Here is a 24673-nt window from a genome sequence, read left to right as displayed (position 1 = left end):
TGGAGCCCCCCGCTCCGCGGTTAAAGGTACGATTGGGACTGCGGAAGTTTAGCAACAACTAGCTTCAGGCCGTTAAAACAAAAGGCGTTAGCACAACAACATTAGCTCCTTACTGTCCGCCCAGCGTGTGGAGGTGAAGATGAGCCTGTGTCTTCATGTCGCCTCGCAAGCAGTCGCGCGGAGTGTCTCTGCTTTTTCCTTGCAGCCCCCTTCTGCTCAAGTGAAGCGGCTCGCGTGACTCTGGCCGAACAAGGATAGAACGGTAGGGGGCGCGGCCATTCTGCTCATTAACAAGGGCCGTTATTCATAGTCACTTATTTCCTAATTTCTTCCAAATTTATTGATGAAATAGAAAATTACAACTTATTTCATTTTCCTGATAAAAAAATATGCAAAATGAACTTGTTAGTGAAAACATGGCCATCCCGGCCCCACTGTCCCAATCCACCACTTTGCCACTCATGCAGTGCAGTAAAGATACAATAAATTGATTGAATTGGCATCTAGTCAAAGAATTATTCCACTTACTGTTTGAATCAATTTTCACATGATAGTCATGTCGAAACAGAAAATGGCTTTCCTCACACTATTTGAAGAATTGGATTGGCCCAAAAATTCGATTCAGGGCAATCCAAAGGGTTTTATCCAACCCTTGATAGGTATTATTTTTATTTTGCTTGATTAAGGCAAGAGCTTTTTGTCCATCTATTGTATGTGAGGCACTAAGATGACTGCCTTTAAAAAACAAATGTGACAAATGATAAATAAGGTCATCACAACTATTTTTCAAGTCATTCTGTCATTGTTAGAAACCGCATGAGTCATCTGGGGACATTAGCAGAAAGGATGAGCTTTACTTTCACATTTCCTGCGTTGGCTAAATGATCTGGCAGCTGTGCGAAGTGGGAAGCTTGTGACAGGGAACAAGTTAAGGCCCTGATAGACCAAACCGACGTCGGAGGTTGTGAAGCGTTGTTGCGTCTGAATGCGCCATCTGTTGTAGTGGCCACCGTCGTAGTGTCGTAACCCGTCTGTAAGCGTCTTGGGGGCGTTTACGTATGTTGAATCGGCGTCGCCAGTCGTGACATTTGGTCACTCTGATTGGCTGTTAGCCAAGCCGCCCCCAGCCAACAGCTTTCCGGTTGGATTTTTCTAACCATAAGAAATGGTGACTACTGCCGCCGATGGTATGGAAGGGTGTTACATCTTATGCATGCGCAGAAGGTACTTTAATGGTCAGCGTCGCTGTCTGTCGTTACGGTGTATTCCTCCAATGTGAGGTGCCGACAGCCGGCCGGACGCCACAGGGGGTAAGCGTCTGTCACTGTTGGCCAGCGTCTTTTTGGTCTATCAGGGCTGTGTAAGAAAATTATACTTGCCCGTTATGTAGTGCTCTCATTAACTGGAGAGGCAGTGAGTCTTATATCACAAGGAAATTTGGTCATTGAAGTCTTGGAGGCACAGTAATGTGAAACTATGTATCATTTAAAAATGTCCTTGTGTTATATGGGAGAACATGTAAACGGATGCAGAACAATGCAAAGAAGTGGGAATCTGCCCGAGGATTTTCAGTGAACTAATTGTGGCATTTCATACAGGCAGAGAGCATGAGAATGTCCCAGTGACAACACTGCTTAACCGCACTCAAATAAACAATGGGCAGTTGTTGCTGCAGAAAATAGAGAAACTGATTCTGGAATAAACACAAAAGGAAGGCAAGCATGTCGAGGAATTTTAAACTATGAGTGGGATGGCTGTTTGTTGATTGTCAATTTGAGACAGTGCGAGCAATTTGTGAATCGGCGGAATAAAAGGTGAAATGTAATATGTGGAGTTCAGTTCCAAAAGACTATAATCAGTTTGCATAATTCTGAGGAAAAATGTCTATTATATAAACATGCAAATGCTTTTAACATAGTTTTCCCCCCAAGCAGTTTTTTTTTTTTTGAAAGGGGAAGTCAAGACAATTTTTTTCTTTATATGTTCTATGCGCTCCCACTCGTTTAAGATAAGATAAGAATGCCTTTATTGATCCCATGGCCTTCTGAATAATATTGCGTTTGTGGTTATGAATCAAGCAGCAAAATCCACCCGTTTTTATCCATCTCTGGTCGGCCATTTTGCCACTTGCTTTCGACTGAAAATGACATCACAGTTGCTCAGGTAATGACCAATCACGGCTCACTTGTTTTCTGTGTTTGGCTATGTGACATTCGCAAGCTAAACTGTGATTGGCCATTACAAATAAGGATACAGTGGACATCCTCCAATATTAACAAGCTATACAGAGATATAGCATGGCTTCACACAAAACACTGACACAACTGAATGGTATGCTCCATCTTTTTGTCATTTTGAAGGCATTATGGAAGCGCTTCATCAAATAATCATAATTTATTATAGTAGTAGTAGTACTAGTCGTAGTATTAATAATTGCAAATAAAATATATTTAACTTCTCCTCAGACAACTATAACATCTCAAAGTTATACAAAATAGTAATGGCCCTTGAAGAGCTATTCAGAGCATTATAACATGACATTCCAGCAAAACAAAACAGTATAATACATGTTTCAAGTAAAATTCCACAAAATGGCACACACATTTTTTAAAATAAAACGACAGTTGAGCAGTGGGTTTGAAATTAAGCGTACTAAATGTGAGTTTAAGTCGGGACCGTCATGTTTGTCATATCTTAATTAACAGATGATGCTGTGCAGCCTTGAGCAGCAAGAGGTTCATCAATTTGGTAGCATCTCTGTGACAAACTCCTTCCTACTCCTCTTGCATTCAATGACAGGGAAAGGGTTTTTGTAATGAATAGAACACTTGCCATCTATTCTGCCTGATGTATGAAAACATACTTTGGTATTTCCAATTATGAATCACCCATGATAACACTCCCCATCTTTTCACACCAAGGCCCAAATTGCTAGCCATAAGGTGTAGATTTACTGCCATTAACGCAGTCCACCTATCACCGGTGCAGCGTCTATTGATCAATAACAACTTGAATGTCATTCCCGCTATGCATTTACAGTATTTGTGTATAAAGTATAGCTAATACTTTCTTCATTTTCCTGCCGTTGCGCTGCTTGGAGCCATTGTAGTGGCCTTGTAGTGTCTTTTTAGTACTAATGCTACGTTCACGCCAAATGCGAATGAAGCATTCTGAGTCGCTTGATTCGCTCGCGTTTGACCGCGGGAAATTTGAAACCTGAAATGCTGCAGCCGCTCATTCACTCACAGCGGAGAGGGGAGGGGCTTCGCTTGGTAGTTGACTACGACAGCATTTTTCAACATCACAGTCAAATGGCCGACACACTATGCTAATGCTAACAATATTGCTGTCTTGGGAAAGTTTTTTTTTTCATTTATTTATTTTTATGCTGTCTTGGTAAAGTTCAAGAACTGTAAAAAAAAAAAAAAAAAAAAAAAAGCCGCCGAGTAAACAGGACGCTGTTTGGCTGTGTGTGACGTAGTATCCCCGATGCTGATTGGCTGCCGCAGTATCCCCGATGCTGATTGGCTGCCGCAGTATGACCGATGCCGATTGGCTGCCGCAGTATGACTGATGCTGATTGGCTGCCGCAGTATGACCGACGCTGATTGGCTGCCACGAGGCGGAGTGGCGAAAAAAGTTGACTTGATTAATACGCGACAAATGGACGGATTTCCGTTGCTTCGCTCCGCATCCCACCGCTCCAAACGTATCATTCGCACCGCCCGGCGCGCAACCGCACCCGCCCGCACGAACTACATTTACTCCAATACAAACGCCCCGCCAGAAACGCATCATCCGCGTTTGGTGTGAACGTAGCATAAGCCTTGACAGATGGTCTCATCTGCCTTCTTTGAAGATGTCAGTGTAATGGCGGTTGAGATAATAGCATCAGTCCATAAAACACACCCTGAGTTAGAGAAGTAGACAGGTGTGGCTATTGAATCTCTCATTCAGAATAACGTGCCGAACTGTCCTTGACTAAAACACGGAACCCTGAGTCGACCTCAATGAAGATCGTACCTTGAATGGTGACCATGATGCAATTTTTCAACTCAACTCAACTCAACTCAACCCAATTCAAATGATTCTCAACTATTATCAACTGATAATCATAATGGGCGAGCCAGCCCTGCTACCAGTACGTATTCATGCCCAAACATTGTGAGAAAGACCGTGAGAAATATGCTGAATTTATTTGCTGCAATTGTGTATGTAGTTTGACCTAGCAAATGAAAACAGGATGAAGAACTGCCAGGGATTGTCATTGTGCCAGAGGTTGTGAAATGGTGTTACTCATTCATAGAAATTTGGCTGTCTTTCACAACTCTTGCACTGGGGTACTCTCTTATACAGAGACTCTAACCAGTGGTTAAAGGATTTTTTTTATTTTTTATTGCCACATACTGTTTGCTTTGCAGGAGTGTCTGTATTACGACATATTACAGTGTCATAAATCAATGTATTTAAATCAACAGTAACACAGATATCGTATGTTCCACTATATAGGCGTTCCTTGAAATAATCAATCGGTTAATCTTTTACAATTTTAAAGCTGTTAGGACTAATAAACTGATGATAAACTGATTTCACATTTCCTTAAAAGGCACCACACAAGACGATCAATGGGTATCCAGGCCCACCTTCACAACTTATTCTTCCACGGGGCCAAAAGAGCTCTTGACTGATACATGGGAGGCTGTGAAAATAATTAATAAAGATTGTTATTATTATTATTATTATTATGACTACTTATGTATCTTCTTGGTCCACTGATAGTGTAGTGGTACACACGACCGCGTTGTGTGCGGGCAGCGTGGGATCGATTCCCGCTCAGTGACGGTGTCTGTGTGTGCCCTGCGACTGGCTGGCGACCAGTTCGGGGTGTAGTCTGCCTTCGCCCGTTGACGGCTGGGATAGGCTCCAGCAACTCCCCGCGACCCTGTATAGGAGAAGCGGTTTGGAAGATGACATGACGTGTATCTTCTTCACTGTCATCTTCCATTTTTTTCTTCTGCTTTCTTTTGGCAGTTGGGAAACACTTTTGGTGCATTACCATCAGATATACGTATATATTCCAAACAAAATCATACAAATCCATCTAATACATTTAACAATACACAGTATGTTTAATAGTCAAACTATTAAAATAAAATACAATACAATAAAATAAAATAAATGAATAAATAAATAACTAAAACAGCAGTTCAGTAATGTAGGGAAACAGTATACTGTACAAATTAGCAACAATAACATATACTGTACATTAGGGCTGTCGGGAATCTTTTTAGAATCCATTATTCTCTCGTTTATTCCATCGATTACCAGTAATAATACATACAATACGGATACAATTTTACATTTTTGCATTCAAATGTATTACGACCCCTCCACCCTTCCCCATTTACTGTTTATTAAGCAAGTATTGTTACTTACTGCGTGAATCCATTCAAGTTGAGGCACATTGAAGAACATGTCAAACTGTGAACAGTTTAGCCAACATCACCACTATATTGAAGAATAGGCTGACTGTAGTTAGTGAGGAAGACACACTTTAACACTTTTCATACAGCCAACGCTATCAGACATCCCAGACTCTCTCTGAAGTCTGGTTAACATAAGAATATGCTTATGCTTATGCTGAGCTTATGCTCAGCTTGTGTGCATTTTTTTTTTTTTTGCCTTCTTGTGAGCTTGTTCCAAAATCCTTATCCTACTTAGACATTTGTGGAACTACCACATTGTAGTTACCGGTAATCCGAAATGTATTGTATTAGGCTTCACCATTAGCAATGTAGATTTTTTTTATTTTATTGCAAGATTTAGCATATTTTAAGCTCACAATCCCCTCAGTAATGTATCCCAAAGGAGGTATTACCACGCAATGGAGTCTGGCCTCATGAAAGCTCCTCCCACCGTCATTCAGTTTAATAATACTTTAGGTCACAGTCATGGTCCCTCAAACAGTCTTAATGGCAATTGCATACAATCATCAGCTATATATTTATTTGTAAATAGTGTCGCGGTATTGATTGATGAGTGATTTAATTTGTGTTTCTTGTCTTGTTGTTCCAATCCTCTGATTGTGTGAGTGTTTTTAGAATGTACCAAAATACAGAATACACATACACATTTTTTATTGAATGTATTCAGACTGAGCCAATGAATAGATTTAACAAGATAACATAGTTTGTGAAATTTGCTGGTCTAGGTAAATGTAACTTTTCTCATTACAATCCAAATGGCTTTATAGCGTGTTGGAAAATTTGGACATTGATTTTATTACAAATGCTACTTGCCTGACATGAGTGGTGGACTATGGTACGTAAAATATGTTGTTTTCCTATTAACTGCTTGATACACTCTCAGTCTGCTCTCATTAGCTGCAATTGAATGAGGTTTGTAGGTCGTAGCCACAGTCATCATTGATTGGACCAAAATGACATTTGTGCACTGTCTCGACTGACATATGCAAACAATCGGTTTAGTTAATTATTAGCATGACACTTTCTGTCAAAACTGTGAAAACCCAAGAGAGAGAACGTAATGATGTGACTTTTCCGGTGTGCTTTTCCTGCCATTATGTCTGGATGAGTACTTTTCAGGTTGGCTTTGAAGTAGAGTTGTCGTGATCTGATCACACTGCAATAGTTTTATACTGTACTATGTATATGTAATGTTTCAGCTATTTCAGTCGCAGTAGTTTAAGAATGACACGATCAGAGCAGCAGTCTGTGTGTCTGCAGCCAGCCACAGTCTCTGTAGTCGGCGGGAGCGTGTCCCGAAAGTCTGCCAGCGTACATTCGGAATGAGAAAGATACTGTGACCAAACAGCTCGCTGAACAGCAATCGCCAAAGAATTCACAGAGTGACAGGTTATTCAGGTCCACTGCCTGAAACAATAGTTCAGATCATCTTTCGTACTGTTCAGCATTCACTTACATACTAGTTCCCCTCTGAGCGTGAGGAGGGATTCTCCTGGACACTGGGCGATAGTACCATATATACATTTTTCACAAATTACTGAATGTGAAATTATTCATGCATACATACAATGCATGTAAACGGGTTCTCTGCATGTTAGATAAGTACTGGTGTATTTAACCCATTAAAGCCTGAAGCCCCTCGTGAGACATCTCTCTAATACCTACGGTCGTATTTGGAGTCACCCTTGAAAACCTGACATTTTCGCCACCTACAAAATAATTAATATCTCAGCCCCTGTACCAGATAACATAACATAATTCCAAAAGAATTTGAGAGCTTAGACATGTGGCTTTCACACAGGCACAAGTTTATTAATCTTTACTGTTTCAAACAAATATGCAAGTGAAGCACTATTTTTAATTAAAAAAAAATATAGAGTAGTAATTACCATGCTGTATTCTCTCACAAATATGTTGAAATCGTCATTGTCTACGGACATATAGCTTAACCATACATCACGTTTGGATGGTTTCACGGCTTTAAGTTCCGCGAGCGTGTCGTCTATATCACTGCGTTGACATACGGCAGAGCTACCATGATTGACGGCGTCCGCCATTACGCCTCAAAAAAACCCCATGGTCCGACAACTCACACACCATCACATGTATATTCTGATGCATTTCATTGGCTAAGAGACCAAGAATTGGATTGAAAAAAGAAAATGAAGTATACACTCTCCGGCTTTAAAATGGAGAAACACGCAACAGCGCTCCCGTATTTAGTGGTAGAAACGCGGTTAAGCGCTCCCGCCTCCCGTCCTTCATGGGTTAATTCATCAGGTTATTACATATTCACTGTCATTTTGTCTGTTGAAAATGCCTTCCACAAATTGGCCTCTATGTATAAGCATTAATACGGAATGAGGATCTAATGTTAAACAATACATTTGTATGGTAATTTTTTTCCTCAATGATCATTTGATCTATATTTATGGCCCCTATAGTAATGTTGGGTAGTTTGACACTTTGCTGTCATTGTTAGGTAGACTGCATTCTCACTCCATTTCCACAGTAGATGAGTCAGATAACAAAGAGCATCATTTGATAAGTAGTGTGGGATATTTTGGAGAGGGGATTCAAAGCTGTTTGTGTTTCTTGTTCACAGGTAATGTCAGCGCATAGCAGCGTACCGTGTCGTGTTCCTCTTTAGCAAGCGACACACTCGTGGTGCTATCTTGTTAAGCTGGTTAAGCGTTGCCAGCTTGCCCACACACTCAGCGGTGAAAAGCCAAATCTGGATTGACCATTCTGAATCGTACTTTAATGAACTGATCTGAACATGTGGTTTATTAACTCATTCACTGCTATTAACAAATGTACTTGTCTTTTCACTGTCTAGCCATTTAAGACCAGGAATTATTTGTATTTTTTTTTCTATTTTTTTCAAATGTTAGGGTAAAAGGGGTCTGAAAATATCTGGCAGTAAATGGGTTAAGGGGTTGTTGTTCCTCTTAAGGTTTGAAATTCTGCATTTAGTTTTGAAGGTTAGGGTACGGGGTATGTTTTATCAGTGTTTCAGTAAAGATAGCTCTACTAATGTGTGTTGTTGGTGTTGACTGATGCTTTCTCCAGAGGGAAACCTCTGCTGTACTGCCAACATCAGAAAGATTCCCCTCCCTCCCCGTCTTTTCCTTTTACTCTGCCTTTGTCTCTGTCATTCCTTCCTTTGACGTATTTCCCGACTGTCCCCTCTTCAAAGCATTGTGGATCCAACCTGGAGTAACACTTGTTTTTCTTCAGCCTTTGTCTTGTTAGCGCTGTAAATTAACTCCATATCGACCTCTTGATTACTTTCTTGCAGTTTTGTCTCTACCATCTTTATGTTCTGTGCTCAATAAATTAAAAAGATAATAAAAAAATAAAAGAAACCTTGGCCAACAATGCGTACAGGGCTACTACACACACAGACCTCCCCCCTACTGCGTCTGGCTGGTATGCTGATGAATGATTGGGATAGTTCCTTATCTTTGTAAACAAAACACGCACAGCGTTCTTAAAGGACACCCTGCAGGATGATACTCTTCTACAAAGAAACGCCTTGATCTGCTCGATCAGTATCCAGTGGCTGAAAGTACTGATATCCATTCAGTGCTGAGTGCCAACCTGGATTTTCGCGAGTTTCACATGGGTTGAATAGAGCTAATTTATAAGTTAAAATTAAAAAAATTAAAAAAGCTTTAATTTCCATACCTTTATTCAAAAACATGACGTTATTTCAAATTGACACAAATTGATTCAGTTACTGGTTTGGTCCATAACATATCAAGTAATAGACACTGGAAATGTTGATCATTGTTTTCCAAAGTAAAAGCAATTGGTTTATTTTTCGTTTCAAGACAAAGATAACGGATCCCCCGTATTTAGGCATATTTCCGGTCACAACACAACAGAGTGGGCAGATGAATGATGATATGGTTTCCCATTGAGAACTGCACCACACTACATCAAAATTACACAGCTTGTCTAAATAGGAGAGAGCAACATTGGAGTTGCCATTTGGACTGTAAAATCTGCGCAGGCGTGCGTGAGGCGCCATGACAAGAAAACGTTTTTAGCCAGTTCGACATTGCAAATGAGAATCAATTGCCTTACCTGGATAAATAAAAATGAATAGTCATGCCATATCACCTATAACAAAACTCCTTTCAAGTCTGCATTTCCTTGTCTGCATGTGTAATTTCAGCACATTGGACAATCGGTACACTTCAAACTTCCTTTTGCAGGGGTGGGGAGGGTCGTGGGTGGGAAGTATATTTTTAAACCTAGATTTAAAAGCACTTATACTTGGTGCTGACTTCCAATTATAACTCCTTCTGTTTTTGTGCAGCATGACAGCTAAATGCTGAATTGTAACTTTCACATGTGCTGTGGTACATTCATAAGCTGTACATTGTCTCACTAGTCATGTGATTTATTCATATTTTTTGTCAACCCGACACATTAGTAAATTGTGTAACAAATATTTTTGTATTAATTTAAATAACATATATTTATATGTATGTATATTTTTTCAAACTAATAAAAAATATTAACTAATATGAATTCTTTTTTACTAAATCAGTCTGCTAATTTATGAGTCTCCATTACACAAACTAGTGCCAAATGGTGTATAGCTCCAATAATGGAGCGTCAATGGCACCCTAAAACAAGATGGAGAGACAAAAGCATTTTCAAGAAGGGAAGTGTTGGTTTGCGGTGAAATATTTCCTGTGTATGTGCCAACTGTTGAGCACCATGATGAGATGCTCAGGGAAGCGAAAACTCATTGACATTCTCAGGCAAGACTTGACACCGCAATGGCCACTCTCATGTGTGACTGTTTGTCGAAATACAGTGTTTGTGTTCTCAAATTTGTGAATAACCCTGGCTCAATTGTAACCATAGAAACCCATTGTGTGCATCTAGAGGGTTTGACAGTTAGACAAAAAGAATAATTAAGTCATGCTGACGCTGTGAATGGAGAGCAGACACTCACGTACTCAGACGTACTGGATAGTGTCTGTCACGGTCCCTTTGTTGGGGTTCAAGATGTTTCAGTGATATTCATCATTTTATTAGTGCACTCAGTCAAAAAGATGCACCACTACAGCCAAAACAAGAACTGTATGGACAATTCTATGTTTGTAAAGATAGAGTTGCTGAGCTTTGAATGTGGCTTTTCCAGTTTTTTGTGTGTGCACAGTATGGTAAACAGTTTTATTTGGATCATAGTAAAATTTCCGTTTAAAAAAACAAGCATTTCTGTTATACGATTTGTAATGTACAGTGAATTGTAATATTTTAAAAGGTGTAGCACAAGTTTTTTTACAATCAAAACCACCAGAATCGGACAATGTCAGTAATGTGTAAGGCCAAAGAGACAATGATGCACATATATGGACAAAATTGTTCGTACCCCACTGTCAATGAAACAAAAACCTGGTCACATAAATTACTACTCTGACAAAAGTAATAATAAGTAGAAATATAATGACAATTAACCAATGACAAACAGACATTGCTTTTAAATTGTTCAACAGAAGTAATAAAAAAGAACTCGTGAAACAGACTTGGACAAAATGATGGTACCCCTAGAAAAGATTTAAAATGATTTGCATGTTCATCCAAGGGTTGGGGGTGGCCTGATTAGCACCACAGTTGTCTTCAAACTTCTAATCAGTCAGTCGGCCTAAAATATGTAAAGGGTGATACGTAGTCACTCTGCTGTCTGGTGACATGGTGGTCACCACACTACACCTGGACCCACGAAGCAAAGGAGAGAGTTGTCTGAGGAGATTCAAAGGAAACACGCACATTAAAGGTAAAGGCTACAAGCCCATCTCCAAGCAGCTTGATGTTCCTCTGACTAAAATTGCAAATATTACTCCGAAATATGTTGAGAAATTTTTAGCTAACCTCCCTGGACATGGCTGCTGGAAGGAAATTGATGATAAACTGAATAGAGAATAGACAGATAATACAAATGGTAAGAAAAGTGGCCAAAACAACTTCCAAAGAACTTTAAGGTGAAGTCCAAGGTCAAGGTATATCAGTCCCCGGTCCCACCATCCGTTGTTGTTGGAGACAAAGTGGACACCCCTGTTAAAAATTAATAATAAAAAAGCTAGACTGGTATTTGCCAAACTACATGTTGCCAAGCCACAGTTTCTGGCAGAATTTACTATGGACAGATGAGACAAGACTAGAATGTTTTGCCAAGGCAAACTCTGTTCACTAATGCAAAAAGAAAGCATACCAAGAAAAGAACACTGTCCCAACAATGGAGGAGGCTCTGTTATGTTCAAGGGATGATTCCCTTCATCTGGCACAGTGTGTCTTGAATATGTGCAGGGTACAATGAAATCTCAAGACTATCAAGGTAAGGTTGCGACAAGAAAGTCTGTTTGTAAAACTTGGCAAATGTCATTGCGACCTTGAATATTCACTGATGAAAAAGCAACATTCACTGCGGTCGCAAACCTTCGCCGCTTAGTGAGATACGGGCTGTAATACCTGTCATCCCATTCCCATCTGCTTTCTTGTCTTCTCGTTGTCTACTTTTGTACATTCATTATGAATATGACTCCAGTATATTAACTATGCTAACAGGCTGTGTTGAACTAAAGGGTTGACAGGTTTTAAAGATCACATGTTTCACCTTTGGGGGTCTCCAAAGGGCTTGAAATTTTAACTCATTCTATCCCAATGACATATTTATGTTGAAAAAGTCTGGTACTGAATGAGTTTAGTGAGGGGAAAAACAGGATTGATTTCAACGTTGCAGATTCACGAAGAATAAAAATGCTTCTTAACGTCTGTTTTCTCTATGACAGTGCCTCAGGAATTTATTTAAAGGTCATATTGGAGTATGCATCCACCATATTTGTTTTGAAAAGGAAATATCTGGCAGACAGAGATAAAGCCATCGGCACATACAATTAGGGTTATAATCTAAAACCGTTTGCTTTGTCTAATTGTTCTTGTTGCAATTGTTGCAAAGGTCATAGCTCTTTATGGTTGCGGGTTTTGTTTGAAGGGGGAAGTCAATCCCAAATATTTCTTTGCATTATTTTCTATCCGCCTTCACTAGTCTAAACACGGCATTATGAGTAATGTTGCGTTTGTGGAATGAGTTAAGCAGCAAAATCCACCTGTTATTAGCTATCTCAGGGGGCGACCATTTTGTCACTTCTGTCAACTGAAAATGACGTCATAATTGCTCAGGGCTCAGGTAATGACCAATCTCAGCTCACCTGTTTTGTGAAGCTGAGACATGATTGGTCAATATCTGAGCAACTGTGATGTTATTTTCAGTCATCAGCAAGTGGAAAAATGGCCGCCCCCTGTGATGGACAAAAACGGGTGGATTTTACTGCTTAACTCAAATTACACTAATACAATATTAATCAGAATACCATCTTTCAACTAGTAGGCCTGCATAGAACATTTTCTTCTGAAGAACATTTTGGCTTTGACTTGCGCTTTAAGATCAGAATCTCATCAATAATGACAATATACACAATTGTGTGACAAAGAGGCTACAGAATTCACGATTTGTTCAAATCCCTCTTGTAACAATGTCATGCTCTGTCAGCATCTCAATAACATACAATGACCTTTCAAGGCGGATTGTCTGCATAGGAATGTTAAGTGTATGCGTTTCATGTGTGCCTGCCCATCCTCAGGTTTCCTGTGTAGTCTGGTAAGAGAAGCTAGTTCTACAAACGCTGAATGAGTTCAAGCACCAACAAAGAAGTTAGTTTATAATGTACATTACATCTTCAATAAAGGACAATAGATGTTGCGCAGAGAATTACAATGTCCGCAGAGAATTACAATACATTGTTTTTTGTCTTTGACAAGATTTTTCCCAGTCACAAGCATTTTTATCCTGATGAGTCAACAGAAGAGCTTGCTTGTGTTCTGTATCACTTCCTTTTGAGTGCTGCTCACGCTGTGTATTTACCGCTTAAAGAGCATATATTTACAGGCACAGACTCATCATTTTCCATTCTATTCTTTCTCTCAGGCTCTTGCGTCCCATCGAGCGTACCTCCTGACTGCACGCATTCCCACCAAGGTAAGAGGAACAAAGTTGACGTCAAACTTTTCGAAAATAGGACAAAACATGAAAAATATTGCATTGTCGTCTTTATTTTGGTGCGCGTGGGTGTAGTGTATCTTTTTAAAATGCCGTCGACACTGTAATGATGCGTCAACATGCTACATGTGTAACTACACAGCTGTTTGGCAAGTCTGTTGTTTTTTTGTTTTGTTTGGTTTTGTTTTTTAATCTACTGGAAAATAGTCAATGGAATGCCGCATGTAACGCAGTCTTATCAGTACCATCATTTTTGGACTATCAGTAGCTCTGGATTATAACTCACATGCACCAGTCCAAAAAATGCATCACGAAGAAGAACATAAACATAAAGTGCTCCAGAGTTTTAAGTTGTATTTTGGGGGGAAATTTGTTTTACAAAAACCGAGACTAAGAACAGTAGAGCTCGAACTCACACCTTAAATCCCTGTCCCCTAACCCTGTGTGCCTTTGTAAATATTATCCGACCGTGCATCACTCCGACTGTTAGGAAACTCAGAGCGTTGTTCAAATGTGCCGTTTAGGAAACTCAGAGCGTTGTTCAAATGTGCCGTTTGGTTCTTCAAAGTGCAAGTAGTCGAACAGACATGTTTAAAGGGAAAAAAATTCTTTACAAGAATATGTTCTGTGCAGGCCCATTAGTCGAAACATGGCATTCTAATATTGTGTTTGTGGAATATGATTTAAGCAGCAAAATCCACCCATTTTAGCTATCTCACGGGTCGGCCATTTTGTCACTTCTATTGACTAAAAATTACATGCTCGGATAACGGCCAATCATGGCTCAGTTTCAAAAAGCAGGTGAGCCGTGATTGGTCATTGGCTGAACCCTGAGCAACTGTGAGGTAATTTTCAGTCGATAGAAGTGACAAGATGGCCGCCCCCTGAGATGGCTGAAAACAGGTGGATTTTGTTGCTTAAGTCATATTCCACAAACTCAATATTAATTAGAATGCCGTGTTTAGACTAGTGCAGGCCTTATAGAACATATTATTCCAAAGAATTTTGGGGGTTGACTTCCACTTTAAAATTGCTCCTGCTATAGTTTTAGATTTGTTTCAATTAGGTTTTGTTCAATTTGATGTCAGTGGTGATTAGATAATGTTGAGTTGCGTTGAGTTGAGTTGTCCTCCAGGAATACATTGAACAGTGTTAGTGTTAGGGGTTAATGTTAGTTAGACTCTTGCCTCCATATCTTTTTTACTGATTATAATCCCTCAAGGGGGAATTCAATTTACACTTTGCTGTACTGTGTATATTTACACACACAGAGAACCAGATCACACGCATGCAGGTTGAATAGCTTCCCCCCATCTCATTGAGAAGCGATTGATTGGTTGCATTACAAGTGACGTACTGTCTAGTGAGTCCATACACGTCATTAGAGCAGTCACAAACAAATCTTTTTAGAATCGATTATCCTATCAGTTGTTCCGTCGATTACTCGAGAAATAGGCATCCACAAGAAAGATACCGACTTGTCACGCTGGTCACATTCTCATGTTCAAGTGTCCAAGATCCGCCAGTTCCGCTTTGCAGTGATACGTAAAATGATTATTTTTCTACCTTCTGAGAGATCACACACGAAAGTGGCCAAACATTGGTTCTGGATGGCCTTTTTTTTTTTAATTATTAAAAATATAAAAGTCTAAAAAGTTTCATTTTTGTTTCAACCAAATTTTTGTGGTCGACACAACTGAGTTGGTCGACGTTTTCCCCAGCCCTAATTCATATTAACCCTCTTTTGTGCCATTCACATTTTGGGAATGTTTATTTAGGCAGTGCAACTGTTCTTTTGTTTGTTCATTATCATGTCTACGAGTTAGACCACTGATTCATGAACTACTCAATCAAAAGTACTTCCAAGGCCAGAACCCACATCCCCTCAGTCAGACCACCTCTGCTCCGATGTCCTTTCAGCATTTCATTCTATATTATCACTCTCATCCTGACCGCTTTCTTCCTAAATCCATTATACTTCTTGCTCTCACTTCTCCCCTCGCTCAGTAGTGGGTCAAAGGTCAACAGGGATAACCTACACTGTCTGTTTCTGAAGAGCATGCTGCATCAAAGAACGTTTGCCTGCAGCTGAAGATCATGTTTTGTTCAGTTTCCTTTGTGTGCATTTACTTTTTCAGGTGGTTTGGCGAGTAGCTTGTTTAGTTTAAACGAAAAATATTTTTGGCTGTATCCAAGGGGGGCTTAAGATACAGATTTTAAGTACAGTGTACCCCACTATTTGTTGGGATGATAGGGACCATGCAGGCTCTCCCGTGAATTGTGAAAATCTGTGTATAACTGATGGCCACTGAAATAAATGGACTGAGGAGAAAAAAAATGTAAGCCCCAAAAATTCTTCCAAAAACGCTAATAAACCTTTGCCATGGCTTTTCCATGAAAAACTGGAGTTGGCTCTCCACCAAAATAAAAAAACAACAAAATATTAAAAAATGATTAAAAATAGTGAAAAAAAAAAAATCCACAAATAGGTAAATCGTCGGGTGCCGAACCACGTGTGTGGCGGTCCACGTTGCTGTGTAGCTTAATTAAAGATGAAGTCTGCTGTACTGATTTAAAAAGAGCTGAGTGTTACAGTAAATCTTGGGGCATTGATTTTTTTTTTTAAACATAAAATCTATATTACAGTGATGATGAGTCGACAGAAAATGAAGATTGGCTGCTAGGCTCAAATGGCACTCTGTTTAATATGCAGCTCATTTCCAGTATTAATATAGTTGTATTTTAAGGACAAAAGAAGAGCTGGATTTAATGTGTGTTGCTCTTCTCATGATCTCGATGTCAAGGTATTGTAAAGCACGAACCCCCCCATTCACTTCTACTTGTATTCCCATGTCTTCAAATACCCCCTCTGGCTCATTCTTACACACTCGATGGGCTTTTCTGGTTGTGCACATCTCAGATTCCACAAACGAATCTCTTTCCAAACACACAAATATTGTCCCACCCATTATTTGTCACGCCAATCGCTGCTTTCATATGTGTTTTTTTGTTGTTGTTTTGTTTTGTTTTGTTTTTTAAATGTATGCTGCAATTAACTGGGCATTATTTATCATAATTTATATTTTCTCTTTAAACTAATCTGTTTGCATACAGTAGTGGCAGGTGGACAATGGACAAATGAGTGAGCCATGCAAACGCTAATGCATTCGGTCATCTCTCAGTAGGATGTTTTAGTGTGTCAGCATGTTCCTGCAACATTGGCCGGAAATCAGTTGAGCTACTATGGCAACAATATGTGCCACATATTGTGACATGCTGTAAATAGTTAGCATTATAAATAATAGTACCATACACGCTTACTTTTGTACCCATTCTGTATTGCCTATGAGCAATTGTTGATGGTATTTTTATTTATTTTTTTTTTAATATTCTGAATTTCCACGTGTTATTATGGAAGAAAACTTTTTCAATTGAGGAGGAGTTGTAGACCTCCTCCCCTTTTTGTCTTCCTTAAACATTACCTCGATTTACAAACAATTTGGGTTACAAACAGGCTCACTGAACCAATTAAATTCATCATTTGAGGCCCACTATTGTATATTGGTAATCTATGATAATACAGAGAATTAAATGATGGAATGCTGATGATAGTGTTTTTGTTGTACAATTTTTGCGCTGTAGCCACAACATTGGTGAGAAGCACAGACCTTCATAAAAAACACACACAAGTAGAGACAGACAGCAGACAGTCTGCTTATCGTCTTCCCCCTCTCATCTGTGAGCCAATCCTCAGAAAGTCAACTCCCACCTGGAATTGTCTGCTCTGGCTTCTTGGCCTGCCTTCAGGCGCTGTGTATGTGAGATGCAAGTGCGGGAACTTACTTGCTTGCTTACTTAAGGTAATATAAACAGTCTCAGGCGCCAAGATTCCCCCACTATCATTTTGAGGATATTTTTTGTTTTGTCCTTTTTTGGTATGCAAAAGCAGACTATGGCTTTTGTTGTATTTTTTTTATTTTATGTTTTTTAGTTTTGTTTTACATGAACAAATGTGTCTTCTAGCCACTAAAACACATTTTATTTCAGGGGTATAGTGTGTACAATAGAAACAAGAAAAGATCTTTGAACCTATTACTGTATATATGGACAAAACATTATTTTACGCACATTCTTCTGAAAGTCACTGTCAAGTCTTGTTATTGAGACAACTATCACAGTATTTTTACTCCAAAGTAGTCATGAGTTCACACACAAACATTGGTTTCAAGTATGTTCCTCTGAAACGTTTACCTTCTTCACTTTCGTACATTATATTTCACCCTTGCAAATGTATTTTTCTCTTTTGTGTTTAGGTGGAACACTCCTTTAATTACCTGGAGATCCAGGGCATTACCTGTAATAAGGCAAAACAGGTACAGGACATCTCACTCACGTACGAGTACACAAAAATAAAGTTGACTGTGTGGTTATTTGGCATATCAAAAGCACATGTGACTGCTTACTCAAACCCTGCTGGCACACAAGCCTGCCATTACAAGCGCTACTTCCGCAAGGGGGATAGGGAATGTTTGTAACTGGGATATGTGATGACGTGAGCAAGGGTCTGAGGGAGTATTGTTACAAATAAAACGCAGTTTTACATGGAGGATCAGTGTGTAAAAACACAGTTAAGATCAGCTATTGCATACCTTCACTGTATCAGAGAATAAAGTTCTGAAATCGACTTTCTCCAGATGGAGAGCTCTTCAGTTTGGCTTCATTTGAGCTGCCAGCATGTTTGGCTTCCTTTGAGCTGTCGGCATGATCAACTTTACGACATAGGATAATCTTAAATTCTTGCTGCTCAACCTTTGTACCACTCATGCTCAAAGATGTCACTCTTAATATTTGGACTAAAGCTGTTGGATACAACCTTCCCAGGATTATTCTAATTTTAACCTTGTAGAGCTGACACGTGTGTGTAATCATCGGCATAATTGGAGCGAATGCTTTAATGGTTAGCCCATCTTGGAAAAGGTCATAAGATCTTTACTTATACTTCACTTATCTGGTGCATGGACAGATGTGTGGGTATTACTGTGGCAAGATTAATGGATAGCAATAGAAAGGATTATAAAATGTAAATGGACATACAGTTTTACTGTAACAGTACATGACATATTTTTTTTTAACCATTGCCTTTCAACTCTTTTTCGACGGGCGGTGGAAAAAGTGGGATCCAGTTTTTTTTAAATTATACTAGAAAAAATAACAAATTTCACTTTTTCTTTCCTTTTAGTTGTTTGTAGAATATGAGCGAGGCTCCTTCTCACTGAAGCTGCTCTCGACTGAGGAGGTCAACGAGGTGGTTGCGCATGTCGGAAACTGTCTGCTCAGAATATGTCCAGGTCTTTCACCCAGGTGGGTATAATCACAGTCACAATAAAGTCCCAAATTATTAAGAGAAAGAAACACGATCACTGCATTTGCTTTTTTACAAACCGCTTAATGCTCTGTCCTGTACTACTGAGGTGTGCTGTATAACTATGATGTCTTAAGACATCTTTGCTCGATAAATTAGTCATGTAATCAATAGTTTATAAAATGAATGGCTTTCTGATTTCCCCTGCAACATTTTCACATTCAAGAGTGCATTTGTATTTTGTTTTGTGTTGATTACATTTGCATGACTGAACATCATGCTTTTATTGGTGATACAGAGGCGTTGTTTTGACTTTTTGTTTAGGGTCTGTGCAGTAGAGATGATGTACCTGCTTAAAAAGTTTGGGGAAGGTGGCTCTAAATGTATACTAGTATTTAAAGTAGACTTATTATGCAGTGGTTTTAACAGTTTTAAATAGTTCCCAGGTATCTTAATAATGGGCCTCAGACATTCTTCCATCAAAATGCGCAAAAGGATAAAAAAAAAAAAATCGTCTGCATAGCCATGATAGTCAGCATTAAATTTCTGAAGAATTTGACCCAAGAGTAGCATATACTGGCTGAACAAAAGGGGACTCTTGACCGATGCTATATGTCCTAGCCAAATTCAAAACTTAGAATGGGTGGTAAGTAAGACATGAACCATCATCATACCATATCCGATACCGCACTAAGATCCAATAAGACTGGGATTGTCAAAGTCCGTTTGAGTTCATGAAAAAGCAGAGTTGATTAAAAAACACTTTCTCAACAGTCTTGGCTTGGAAGGGAAGGGAGCAGGTCAAACGTTGTGTGTCGTATGTTATCGTAAACAAATGTATCAATCGTGTAGCTACTGCCAAGATATTAGTGGAAAGTAAACAAACAAACAAAAAATCTCTTTTTACCGTTTGTAAAGTCTAATATACGTCTCCCTCTGTGTTTTGGGGAATATATTTATTGATTCTCATGCCTTGTTTTCCTTTAGTAGGATAAATATAGTTATATTTATGGTTTTGACAGGTAAGACTTTTTTCATGAAAAAAAACAATTTATTTGCTAAACCACAAATGTGAAAGGGAATAGGAAATGTGCCATTTGTGCAGTGTTTGACAGGTTGGCTACACGGCAGCACATTTTCCTCACAATTCAGAGGTTGTGCGTTCAAATACAGGTTCCGGCCTTGGTGTGGAGTTGGTATGTTCTTCCCATGACTTAGGGTTCTCTCAGGGTACTCCGGTTTCCTCCCACATTCGGAAATCGTGCATGCTTTGTCAATTGAAAACACATAATTTTTTGTAAGTGTGAGTGTGAAACAGCGAATGGTTGTTTGTCTGAATGTGCCGTGAGATTGGCCGACAACCAGTCTAAGGCACACCGCACCATCATCACGGTTATCCATTGTTAAGGTTTTCTATAATGACTCTTAGAGTGAGTATGTAGAAAGTCTTACTAAATAATATTCTTTTCTCATTTTAGTAAAGTGATGAAGAAGCTCAGCATGGAGCCTGCTGACAGACTAACCTCACTGCAGACATTGTGGGAGAACAACAAACCTGCTGACCCGGGACCATGTGGTAGGGATCAGTGATGTCACAGAACTCATAATGTCACACTCGAAAGGACTGCAAGAACAAATCAAATGCAAAAGTGAAGCTTTGAAGCATTGTGCTTTTTAGTTATTCATTTAATCCTCTCTGTCTTTCTGGCGCTCGCTTCTGCTGCAGGTGGCTTTTCTCAGATGTACAAGTGTGTTTGTGACTGGCTGTCACTGCCATATAGAGAAGAGGTTCAGTGGGTCAGTATTTAATTCATCATTAGTTACAGAGTACTGATAACTAAAACAACCTTAGTAACCGTTTTAAGTGCATAACATTTAGTTCATTATGGAAGTTATTCAATTCAAAATTGGTCGATGTTTGCTCAAATACTAGCTTTAATGGATTATTCTTTTCCCAGGATGTGGACACCATCTATTTGACACAAGACACCAGAGAGCTGAACTTGCAGGACTTCAGCCATTTAGAGAACAGGTGTGTGTTTTTAAATGCTATCAAAGACTCATGCAAAATTTAATAACACAACTGTGCCTAAATTGTTGTAATGAATTATGTGAGTGACCTTTTTTTTCCCCCTCTCGTGCCTATGCTGTGTTCCTCAGAGACTTGGTGGCCATAATTGCCGTCCTCGAGTTCAACCAGTGGTTCACCAAGCTCACCACTAAGGACTACAAGCTGGTAAGCTCCCTTTCTCTCACCACTGATGATCTGTTTGTGGGTCCAGGGACTCCAAACAACAATTCTTGTCATTTTTCTAAGCTGACCATGAATCAGGTGTCCCTCCATTATGTCCACAAATAGTAAAAAGACAGCAATCCTGGGGTGAATTGCATATTTGTCTTCAAATTCTCACTCTGCTCAGTCATGAGTTAAAACGAATCACTGTCTAGGGCTGCACGTCTTTCCTGATGAAGTTTATTTGCAATCCAAATGGTTTTGGAAAAACATTACTGATATAATTGTGACGATGGTAGGTCATTGTACAGTAATCTTTTTTCCTCATCCGTTTGTGTTTCTGCAGAATAAATCGTTAAATGAAATTTCTGGTAATATTTATGTTTACATTTTCAAAAGATAATTTTTTTGTAATGGGCATATTTGTTGAATTTAATTCACTTCATGACCAGTCTTGTCCCCACAGTTTCGTGGCATTATGTCCTTTGTTTCCCCATGTCGTCCCTCTCGTGCCATTTGACTCAGGATCAGTCAAATGTTCCCATGTGATAAGACTCCCAAGATCAGAATGAGACAAAGGCGCGCCATGCCCCCCCTGCTGGTCTTCATTACCAGCTGTCTTGTCTTCAGGCTTCATGCCGTCTCACCAGTTACCACACTCAGCTTCCTCAGTCCAAACAATTATCTCATGCCTTCGTCATTGCCAGTTCCTTTGTATTGCATTTAATCCCTTTCCTCTCCACCATGCCATGACATGCATATTTAGGCTCAAACGTTCACAAGCGCTCAAGCGTTTAACGTATGCCTTTTCTATCCTGGTTTAGCCGGTATTAAATGGTCACCAAAACCAGCGAAAAAGAACAGCTTCTGTAATTCTTTATTCAATTATTTTAGTGTGCAACTTTTGAGAGGACATAGCATTTCCCAGACTGTTTATCTGTATTGAAGGAATATGTGATGGGTTTTTAAGGATACCTGACGTGACATCATAGAATAAGTGTGTCTTGTTTGCACAGTTGTAAATGTAATCTCACCGACACCTTGTTGAGTTGCTCCTGAAATTTCAACTTTTCCTTTAAGGCCTTTTGAACAATTCAATGATCTGCACATTTGTAGGAAGTAATTTGGGAAAGGCCCTTCCTTTTCTGCAAGGCAAAGCCCCATTTGTGCACCTTCTACAGTCACTAATGTACCAAAGGAGAAAGAGAGTTGGGAAAAAGAGAGAATCAACAGCAACAGGATAGAAATATGTAGGTCAATTTGGATTTCAATGGAGCGGGACAGGGCGAGCCAGATGATGAAATAATTCAAGAGGTAGCAGGAACGAGTGCAATCTCTGGGAGAGAAACACATCTTCTCCTCACTCAACAGCAGAACTGATTTTCAGGTAAATACATTATGTGTCTTATTTAAAAAGAAATATCTAAAAGTCAAAAGATCATTTTTTGTTACTTCCTTTACGTGCGCATACTGTATGATTTATCGCTATCACATTTGATTTGGCTGCTCACCCTTAATACAGTCGCCCTGTTCAGTTCGAGTTCAAGTCAGGTTGTTGAACTGGACTAGAGATACATTGATGAGGGGAAAAGAAAACGGTGTCAAGATGACCTCATGAAAGTGTAGCTTGCATACAAAGTGTTTAACTTGCATGTGTGATGCTGTCATCAGCTCCGACCTGCACAGAAAGAGCTCTTATTTAATGACTCCTTAATGGTTCAGTGCATATGACGTCTCCAACTGGCACTGACTTTATTTTTTCACCATTTAATACTTCATTTCTTTTATCCTGTATTTTCAGGTATTGCTTGCCTGCCCTCTTTCATTCTCAACCCCTCTGTAATTCATCGTTTCATGGCATAAACATGGGAACAACAGGCTCTTTCTTCCATCTCTTCATCTTTCTATCCCTCAGCTCTGCTTTTCTGCCCTCCTCCCCACTTTCTCCGGCAGTGTGTGGGACAATGTTGCCAGTGTTTTGGCCCCACCAGGGCTGTTGGCCCAGAGAGGCAGCCCCTAATGGCAAGACTGTCAATTACCAAGAATAACAAACAGCACAACGGTTCACTAAAGTTCTGGTATTCCGATGGAAAATTGTTGTGTCCGTGCAGGCTATTAGCGACTGGCTGTAAAAACATTAAACTGTCTGCATGAGGGAGTGAGAGGCAGCATACAGTGAACTGGGTCAGTGAACATCTAGGCGGGGCTTGTACTTCCAACTGTTGAATTTTTTATTCTGTCTAAATTGAGTGCTTTAGCTCCCACGTGTGTCTCCTGTGGTGATGCAACCACAGGGAGACAACTTTGTCCCGCTGAAATCTTTAAAAAAAATTACTGAACTCTGTCGTTCCAAGTTGTTCCTCGTCACACATTAATGGCTGCAAAGAACCACGGATTGAATTACTTGCTATTGATTTAATTCACATAAACAGCAGCGTTTTCTCTTCTTTTTTTTTTTTAAAGGGAAACATTTCCCTAGGCACATTTTGTTTATTTGAATCATTCTGGTCTTCGTTTTTCTGGTTAATTGCATTTTAGCTTTTATAATCACATGATAGCTTCGGAGCCGATGGAGTTGAGTAACGTGACTATTGTTTTTTTGATTTACAGTGAAACCGCTCATCATTTCATATTACTGTCCTTCATGATTTTCTTATCTCATCCATTTAACCTATGTGTGTTGTTCTTAAGTCTACAGATGTTTGTGAGCAGATCCTTAGAGTGGTGTCTCGCTCCACTCGACTTGAGGAGTTAGTGCTGGATAGCGCGGGACTCAAAACGTGAGTAAAAATGTCAACTGTATGGAGAAAAGGCTTGGGAGTACCTCCCCATCCTAGTCAGTTTATAGAGTAATTTCAGACAAGTCAGTACTTCTGGCCATTTTCTGGCTCTTAAGAATTACTAACCCGGACTTCAACCCCATTAAAGGGTTGTGAGCCAGGCCCTCTCTCAAGTTCAACATCAATGACTTTCGATCTCATTGATGTTCTTCTGGTTGAAGGGATTCAACTTCACACAAACACTTTCAAACATGTTGCCCAAAGTATACCCAGAGAAGTGACATAGCGAGCACACAATGATGTGCATGTGTCTTGAACAGATGCAGCTGTTTCTCAGAGGGTATTTACATTGGCTGAACATCTACCTGTGTCAGCTCTATGAAGGAAATACAGCTCTATATGACTTTTCTGGGTCCAATCTTTTTTAAAAATTATTATTATTCAAGTTTATCCAGGTGCAGTTAAATTTGGCCTTGTTTCGTTGTTCAGTTTTTGTTTTCAGATCATCATCTGTTACTATTACATGTCAGACTAATTGTCCAGGTTTAGGATGCTTATTTTGCCTAAAGCTAGGAAGTATTGGCATGTACTCACAATATCTTTTGGTGTCTCATCAGTGATTTTGCCCAGAAACTCGCTGCTGCCATTGCACACAACCCTAGCTCAGGACTCACCACCATCAATCTTGCCAACAACTCACTGGAGGACAGAGGTATTATGTTTAACCAGTAT

The 24673-nt window shown here is 39.5% G+C and overlaps 1 protein-coding gene across 2 annotated transcripts in view; it reads left to right on the top strand.

The window, feature by feature from the left end:
* Positions 1–24673, top strand: part of LOC147143896 (F-actin-uncapping protein LRRC16A-like) — a 57754-nt gene that overhangs the window by 8128 nt on the left and 24953 nt on the right. For both annotated transcript variants that reach the window (XM_086037973.1, XM_086037974.1), the window contains exons 4-12: positions 13495–13545; positions 17880–17939; positions 18806–18927; positions 20407–20504; positions 20655–20725; positions 20887–20960; positions 21089–21164; positions 23853–23941; positions 24559–24653. In XM_086037973.1, the coding sequence (XP_085894099.1) occupies positions 13495–13545; positions 17880–17939; positions 18806–18927; positions 20407–20504; positions 20655–20725; positions 20887–20960; positions 21089–21164; positions 23853–23941; positions 24559–24653 (736 nt within the window). The remainder of the gene's footprint in view (positions 1–13494; positions 13546–17879; positions 17940–18805; positions 18928–20406; positions 20505–20654; positions 20726–20886; positions 20961–21088; positions 21165–23852; positions 23942–24558; positions 24654–24673) is intronic.

The sequence above is a fragment of the Filicampus tigris genome, chromosome 8, assembly GCF_054856515.1.
Source record: "Filicampus tigris isolate MCC_2025a chromosome 8, RoL_Ftig_1.0, whole genome shotgun sequence".
Classification (NCBI taxonomy): domain Eukaryota; kingdom Metazoa; phylum Chordata; class Actinopteri; order Syngnathiformes; family Syngnathidae; genus Filicampus; species Filicampus tigris.
Note: the sequence above shows the minus strand (reverse complement) of the source record. Positions and strands in the feature narration are given on the sequence as shown.